The 8912-nt window shown below is 44.2% G+C and overlaps 1 protein-coding gene across 1 annotated transcript in view; it reads right to left on the bottom strand.

Annotated features, from left to right (window-relative positions):
• The window catches only part of SLC5A11 (solute carrier family 5 member 11), a 59259-nt gene that overhangs the window by 39731 nt on the left and 10616 nt on the right, over window positions 1–8912 (bottom strand). The window contains exons 5-7 of the mRNA XM_007951802.2: window positions 4359–4463; window positions 3028–3133; window positions 1528–1608 (exon numbers count right to left, since the gene is read on the bottom strand). Coding sequence (XP_007949993.2) covers window positions 1528–1608; window positions 3028–3133; window positions 4359–4463 — 292 coding nt within the window. The remainder of the gene's footprint in view (window positions 1–1527; window positions 1609–3027; window positions 3134–4358; window positions 4464–8912) is intronic.

Here is an 8912-nt window from a genome sequence, read left to right as displayed (position 1 = left end):
ATGCAGGGTTCAAGCGTGCCATAAGCTAGAGACCATTCCCCAAGGCTTCTCCTTATATACAGGAAGCAGACCACATCCCTAAAGCAGCTACTCAGCTGCTCACAGTAGATTCCACCATGGAGTTGATTACCAGTCTCATCACGGGGAATACTACATCCAGCTGCTCACCAGTCAACCAGGCCCAGCCAAGATGCCACCCAAACTTAACTACCAAGGTGTGCAAAATTGAATAAATTAGTATTAACTGGTCTTCCTTGTAGGCATATGGATATTATCCTGTCACTTACAGCATTGTGCTTCTGGATAGATCTGGAAGTGCTCCTTTTGATGATGAATGTGATGCCATTCCTCTTCAAATGGTCATTGCTAGCATAGTAGATTATCTGATTTAAAACAGCTGATAGCAGTCCATTTCAACTCACTGATGCCTAGGATATCAATTTTATGCGTTCCATTTCATTTTTGACAACTTCCAATTTTCCTAGATTCATACTTCATGCATTCCATGTTCTGATTATAAATGAATGTCTGCAGCTGTTTCTTCCTATTTTGAGTTGTGCCCCTGATGGGGCAAATGAAGATCCCAAAAGCTTTACTCCATCCACGTCATTAAGGTCCACTCTACTTTGAGGAGACAGCTCTTCCCCAGAGGTAGAGCCTTCCAACCAGAGGGGCTCATCTTCCGGCACTATGTCAGATAATGTTTCGCTGCTATTTATAATGTTTTCCAGTAATGTATCAGACAATGATTCACTGTTATTCATTAGATATTCAGTGGCCAATTTTTCACAAGTGGATAGCCCCGTCCTTCTTCCCAGTCTGTTTTAGTGTGGAAGGTCTGCTGAAACCTGTCCACCATGGATGACCTTGCTGGTGTTTGAAATACCAGTGGCACAGCCTCCAGCCTCACAGCATCACACAAGCCACCATAGTCTGACAAACTGACAGACGAGTGGTGGATATCAACATGTACATGATATCAATGTGTCTTCTTACTGGTGATATGAACCTTGATTACTAAGTTATGGTGGCCTCTGTCAGGTTTTTCCATTGTAAAGTGACAATTTTCTCCTTTGTAATTAACAAATGTTTTGAATAAAATACTTTGAGATTACGCAAATTCCCTGTTTCTCACAAACTGTCACCCATTACCTTTAGTTTTGATTCTTGTCTGGAACGATTATTACTGTGAAGATCTAATGGTGACTTTCCAGTTCTCCCACTTGTCTACGTTTTTTAATTGGAATTCTTCTGTGAGAAAGATGTCCTTTCTCCCCCTTTATTTATGTGATCATTTATTTATATTATAATAGAAGGGTTTATCAACTTTTACTTTAAAAAGAATAAGTTTTTTATTATAAGCATACTTCTCTTAGCTAAAATAACTACACCTCAAGGAAAGCAAGCCCCTGAGTGGTATGTATTTCGATACTTGTGTTTGGTGATCAGAGTGATGAGAGGAGATGTCCCTGCTTGAGAGAGGAAAGGTGCCATCCCCCACCCAAATGACCCTGGGACCCCACTTACTGTAGCCCATCAGGGTGAGTGCTCCTACAAGCATGATCATAGTCTGTACAGCATCCGTGTAGATCACAGCAGCCAGGCCACCTATGAGATGGGCAGTGAGGTGAGTGAGGGCCAGTACTCTGATAAGGAGGAGTTATTCTAGGTAGCAGAGGGAACTTGGGAGGTTGTGGTAAGTAAGTTGCATATCAACTTGGCTGGGCTTGGTTTTGAGTGGCTGGGCAGCGGGATGTAGTTATTTCCCATGATGAGACTGGTCATCAACTCCATGGTGGAATCTACTGGAGCAGCTGAGTAGCTGCCTTAGGGCTGTGGTCTGCTTCCCATGTATAGGGAGAAGATATGAGAAAGGTCTCTAGCTTTTTGGCATGCTTGGATCCTGCATTTAGCCATGTTGCCTGCTGATCTTGGGACTGTTTCTGGACTCGAACTAGTGGTCTGCCATGCTGCTTGCTAATCTTGCGGCTGTGCCATGTTACTTGTTGACCTTGAGTTTGTAAGCCTCAGCAGCCAGCAGCTGCCTGAATTAAGAGAAGCTTTCAGCTCCAGTGAGCCAGGAACAAGAGAGAGAGCTGAAGCCCAAGGTTGAGGGGCCTTCACCCTGCCCCTAGAACTGGAACTTTGAATGTGTACTTCTAGCCTTCTAAACTGTAAGAGAATAAACCCCTGTTTGTTAAAGTCGAACACTTGTGGTGTTTCTGTCATAGCAGCATTAGAAAACCAATACAGACATCAGTACCTGACTAAGAAGATTTCCTAGTGTTGATTTTTTACAAAGATAGCCAAAATAACTCCTCCCACATACGTGTCCATTTTGCAATGTGACATTGCTGCTCCTTTGATGTTAATGTAATATTCATTTCTCTCTTGAAAATGAGCTTGGCCATGTGACTTGCTTTGACCAATAGACTGTGGTGGCTGTAATGCTGTGCAGCTCCAAGCCCTGACCTCAAGACACCCTATAGCTTCTGCTCTCACTTTCTTGCCCTGAGACATCCATGTTTCAAGAGCCCAGTCCTAGTCTAATGGGGGATGATGGCCTACAAGGAGGGAGACACCAGACATCAGCCCAAGCCAACCACCAGCCATGTACATGACGCTATCTTGGTCTAGCCAGCTATTCTAATTGCCATCTGACGTCAGTGACTCAAGTGAACCCAGATGAGACCAACAGAGCAAACACTAAGTCAATCCACAGAATTGTGAAAAATAAGAAGCAATTGTTATTTGGAGTCCCTAAACTTGAGGGTTGTTTGTTACACAGGAATCACTGGGTGGTACAAATGGTTAACATACTTATCTAAAAAGATGCATGTGAACGCATCTGCTCAGCACTTAGTAGGTTTTCAATAAATAGTTCTTGAATAAATTAATGGAAAGTAGTTTTATGCAGTTGTGGTGTCTTTTGAAATTCTCTCTCTTATCAGACAAGTCTCTTCCTTTGGATAATGGCCAAGAGAAAGCTTAAGTATCTGGGGCAGTGGAGTAAGGTTTCAGTCATACCTGCGACAGTGTAGAGAGCTGTGATGGCCAACAGCCCAACTATGGCCAGGTACAGATCCAGGTGCAAAGACTGCTGAATAAAGATGGCACCGGCATACATATCCACCTGGTGGGACATCAAGTTGAAGGAAGAATGAGTGAATGAATGGGCAGTTGCTACATAGGTCTCCTGAGACTAGCCCATAGCCTAGATTCTGATACACACATACGATTTCTAAATCATCCTTCCTTCCTTCATCTTGGCCCAGACCAGGAGTCCCAAGCTGGAGCCCTGTGGGCAATTAAGTTTGAGACCCCTGCCCTATGCTATTGCAACAGCTACCTCACTGGTCTTCCTGCTTCTACTCTTCGTTCATTTCATGCCATCCTCTACAGTTACTTAAGAGGACTTTATCAGACCATGAACATGTCAGTGCCTGTTCCCTATTACAACTCTTTAGTGCCTCCCCATTGCCCCCAATATAAAGTCTAAACTTTACCATCTACCTGCCTCCTGGGCCTCATTTCCTTTACTCACTTCATATTCCCAATCCTCTAGGCACTCTGAAACATCCCCTGTCCCCTTAACAAGTGGTGTTCATCCATGTCTCGAAGATTTGCTTGTGCTTGTCCATCTTTCTGGAGTGCCAATCCCCTTTCTCCAACTGGTAAGCCCTGCCACAGATGTCTCTTCCCTTGTGAAGGCTTCTCTATACCTTTCCATCAGCCTGTGAGTGAGCATTCTAGAACGGAGACTGTATCTCTGCCCCTCACATCAGGAGCTGGCACACACTTGATTATTGCTGTTGACGTTGAATGGAATCTGCTCTGTCCTCCCACCCAGCCACCCTTCCCAGTTGAGAGAGAAGACAGCCTCAGTGCGAGTCAGGCTTGCTGAGCGGCACATGCCCAGGGGTTGCGAGGCATGCTCTTTACCACTTTCCACATCCGCCAGTCTGATGGTCAGGGTGGGACAGGCCATCAGCACATCCAGTTAACAGCTGAGCACTGCCTGATCTCAAAAGGAAGAGAATGGTCCCAGTTGAGCATAGATAGGGGTCTTAGAATCCCATCCAAAGATGTCAAAGAAGCTTTGTGGCCTTGGGGTGGGGATGGGGGGGAGAGATGTCTTCCCTCTACTTTTTCGTCTACTTCCTCTGTCCCTGCGTACCCTCTCTCCACTCCCATGTCCCTCTAGACAGAGGCTCTCCTCCCCTCCCTTAAGTCTGTCTGCCCAAGAGGAGGAGAAAGTGGCTGAGGAAGAGACATGTCCCCTTCCCCCCAGGCAATGGACTATGACTTATCTTCTCACCATGCTGCAGGGACGTGGCCAGGCTGTGTCCCCGCCTTACCGAGATCTTGGTGAAGATGTATATAAACAGGTAGAGCACAGCCAGGATGATGGGGATCCTGTTGCCGCCAAAGCGTTTCCTTAGGTATTCTGGCATCGTGGTGACCTGGGCCCAGAGCAGAGCTTTCAACACCCAGCTGGCTCTGGGCACATGGCCTCCCTCACACCAGCCCCTCCTACCCACTCCTTCCTCTGCAAACTCAGAATAGTCTTCCTAAGAATTTGCATTGTAGACTTAAGAAGGGAGGAGAAAATAGGGGCAAGGGGTAGGTACCCATTTATCACAGTTCCCAAATATGAGGCATCTGTATACCCTATCATTTTAGCCATATCCTGGATCATTATTTACTTAATGCTTTGATTTAAATCAACTCACATTTATTTCACAAGTTTATCTAAAAAGGAAATGAAATCACCACTGTAATGGAAAATCAGGATCACCTTTCCTAAATTTAAGAGAATCAACAAAAATAAATACGTGGACAATAGAACCATTTCTTTTCTATTCTTTTCTTGCAATTTACTTTTGCACACCAAGGGCTCTCTGGACCTAGAGCCTGCTCATTCTTTCTTTATAAAAGGAAAAACAATGGGAGAATTGTTGGAGAGGTGTTAAAGGCATATTAGCACCAAAATGAGACTTTCCTCTTGAGTTCATTAAAGAAACCAAAAGACAACTGAAAAGGGAATATCTTCACTGTGTGACTCAGTGTACTTGGCCCCATATCTGTCTAATACCTACAATCATCTCAAGTACCTCCATTGGCCCATGTTCAAAATTTTTAAATTGCTCTACTGTGGACCTTTAACCTGTGATATACAGATGACACAACTTTGCTTGCTGAAAGTGAAGATGACTTGAAGCACTTACTGGTGAAGATTAAAGACTACAGTCTGCAGTATGGATTACATCTCAACATAAAGAAAACTAAAATCCTCACAACTGGACCAATAAGCAGCATCACAATAAATGGAGAAAAGATTGAAGTTGTCAAACATTTCATATTACTTGGTTCCACAATCAACACCAATGGAAGCAGCAGTCAAGACATCAGAAGATGTATTGCACTGGGCAAATCTGCTGAAAAAGACCTCTTTCAAGTGCTAAAGAGCAAAGATATCTCTTTGAAGACTAAGGTGCACCTAACCCATGGACAATGAATAAGGAAGATCAAAGAAGAGTTGATGCTTTTGAGTTGTGGTGTTGGTGAAGAATGCTGAAAGTACCATGGACTGCTAGAAGAACTAACAAATCTGTTCTGAAAGAAGTGTAGCCAGAATGCTCGTTGGAAGTGAGAATGGCCAGACTTCATCCCTTTAGAAGGGACCATTCCCTGGAGAAGGATATCACGCTTGAAAGTGGAGAGTCAACAAAAGAGGGGAAGGCCCTCAATGAGATGGATTGACACAGTGGCTACAATGATGGGCTTGTGAGGCTGGCACAAGACCAGACAGTGTTTCATTTTTGTTGTACATAGGGTCACTATGAGTCAGAGCCAACTTGACAGCACCTAACAACAATAACAACAGCCTGGTTATCAGGAGAAACTGGGAATTCTAGTAACATAATGAGCTGGCTACCGAAAGGGCAGAGTGACCAGAGACCTCTTTCCCCATGGAGACATTGAATTATGGCAGCCAAGGGAGGAGGGGTCATTACCATCTCCCGTTACTCTATCTTGCCTGGGTTGGGATGCCCAGGGGCTGAGCCATGGTGCTAAGAACCATTGTTTGGGCTGCACTTTTGTTGGGTCTGGGGATGTCCTTTCTCAATCTCCTCACCCCTACCACCTTCAAAGTTAGAGTTGAGACAATGCTATATCTTGACTCGGAGACCTCAAACCAATAGCTAGTTCCATGCAGAATGAGAACTCGTACGGGAAGGACGATATGATATTTGGTATGATGGTATGATATGGTGGTAAGATATTTGCATGAATGTATGCAGCTCTTTCTGCAGGTTGTTTCTGAGGTGGCTCCAACACCCAGGAAGGAGACCAAGGGCACCCAGCCTGGAGCTAATGAATGATATAGTGCCCATCCCAAAGTCAGACTCTAGAAGCAGAAGAATTTGGTGATTGATTAAGAAACTAGAAGGGGAGCCTTGGAGAGAGTAGATGGCCTGGCTTGCTTCAAGAATTTTTTTGTTGTTGTTATGTGCCATCGAGTCAGACCCGACTCATAGCGACCCCTCCTTGGGTTTCCGAGGCAGTATCACTACGGAAGTAGGATTGCCCAACCTTCCTTCCGAGGAGTGGCTGGTGGGTTTGAACCGCCAGCCGTCTGGTTAGCAGTCAAGTGCTTTAGCCACTATGCTACCAGAGCTCCTGCTTCAAGAATAGTAAATGGTAATTGTCCAGTCTAGGTAGTGGCTATAGGTGTGGTTCAGTGTAAAATTATTTCAAATTTTATGTAAGTTTGACATTTTTTCATAATATTGGGAAAAATAAACTCAAGTGTAAGTGAACATTTTTAAATAGAAAAATGACTCCCTCCCTGCTAAAGGAGCTGTAGTGGTGCTGTGGTTAAGGCATTTGACTGTTAACCAAAATGTCAGTGGTTCGAACCCACCAGCTGCTCCATGGGAGGAAGATGGGGCAGTCTGCTTCCATAAAGATTTCCAGCCTTGGAAATGCTATGAGGGTCACTGTGAATTGGAATCAACTTGATGGCAGTGAGTTAGTTTTTGGTTTTCCCCCAAGAAAGAACAGTTGCGGATCACACACCTCATGACTGTCTTACCTCAAACTTTTGATCTGCTGCCAGCAAATAAAGGAGGAATTTTCTAGAAGTACATTATACACTGTCTCAAGAAAAGATTTGACCAAACCTTCCTGAAACTTACTCCTAATTACAGAAATCATATGAGAGCAATAGTCCACTGAGATAAATTCACTGAGGAAGACACTCCTCAGAATGGCTACACTATCTTATCTGTGAATGACAACTACCAGCTGGTCTTGGTTTGGGAGGGAGACTCCTGTTACTGACTAACAGCCTTTATTGTCAATTGACCTTTGTTTGAGTCTACAAAGAATGACACTTGGCTATCTTCAGCCTTCACAGGCAGCTTAGAGATGGAAAAAACAACCCACTGCCATGGAGTTGATTCTGACTCACAGCACCCCTAGAGGACAGAGTAGAACTGCCCACAGAGTTTCCAAGACTAATCTTTACAGAAGCCAATTGCCTCATCTTTTTCTGGCTGAGTGGCTGGTGGGATTGAACCACTGACCTTTTGCTTGGCAGCCAAATGCCTTAGCGATAAAAGTCATCAGAAAGCAATTGGCATTGGAATCTGGAGTCAGGTTCTGGGGAGAAATGTGAAACCAGCTGACAGATGGGCGGCAATAGTTTGCACTGTTTGCTGTAACGCAACTAAAAAGGGAATTTGCCACAAGCAAGATAGAGAGAGTAGAGATGGGTTCCCTCCATAAATGTGACCTTACGTGCACCGTAGCACAAAGACAAGAATGTTCATAGCAACGTGTTCATTGTAGCTGAATGCTGGGAATGACCTAAGTGCCTGTCAACAAAAGCATGAATAAGCACTTTGGGATGTATTCATGTAAAAGAATACTATAGAGCTGTGAAAATGCACACACCAGCTACACACAAGAGAATAGGTGAGCCCGATTCCGTCTATATACAATTCAAAAGGAATAAAATTAAACTATGTTGCTTAGGGATGTATAATTAAAATGATTTTTAAGAAAGGTGGGGGGGGGGGAGAAGTGAATACTATAAAGGCCAGGAAGAAGGGAATAAGTTAAGATCCGCCAAAGACGTGTGAAGGGGCCCTGGTGGTGTGGTGAAGGCATTTGGTTGCTAACCAAAAGGTTGTTGGTTTGAACCCAAGAGCTGCTCTGTGGAATAAAGATGGGACAGTCTGCTTCCATAAACATTTTCGGTGGCTGTGAGTCGGAATCGACTGGATGGCTTTGATATATTTTTTTTAAGGCACGTGGGTGAGATTGGTTTGTTTTCTCTTTTGATCTGGGGGTTCACTTCACGGTAGTTAGTTGACCTGAGCATTTGTGTTTCATGCACTTTTCTGTGTGTTTGTGGAGCCCTGGTGTGTGGTAGTTAAGCAGGTTGGGCTGCTACCCGAAGGTTGACGGCTCAAACCCACCAGATGAGGCAGTGTGCTTCCATAAAGATTTATAGCCTTGCTACGGGACAGTTCTGCTGTGTCCTATAGGGTCACTACGAATCAGAATTGACTCAACAACAATGAATTTTCTGTGTGTTTATTTTATTTTACCATAAAAAATGGATTGGGTAGCTTATATCTTTTCTCAACATTCTGGAATTTTTTTTTCTATCTAGTATGGTCTTAATCTCTTCTTTGAATATTTGTAAGATGCCGTCCAAAGAGTCTCTGTTGTTGCTGTGGGCTGTCAAATTGATTCCGACTCACTGAGACCCTATAGGACAGAGTAGAGCTGCCCCATAGGTTTTCCAGAGCTGTAATCTTTACAGGGAGCTCTGGTAGCATAGTGGCTAAAGCACTTGACTGCTAACCAGAAGGCTGGCGGTTCAAACCCACCAGCCA

This window comes from Orycteropus afer, unplaced genomic scaffold, assembly GCF_000298275.1.
Source record: "Orycteropus afer afer isolate SDZICR_OR568_19922 unplaced genomic scaffold, OryAfe1.0 scaffold00312, whole genome shotgun sequence".
NCBI classification, from domain to species: Eukaryota; Metazoa; Chordata; class Mammalia; order Tubulidentata; family Orycteropodidae; genus Orycteropus; species Orycteropus afer.
This window is presented reverse-complemented; position numbering and strand designations above follow the sequence as displayed.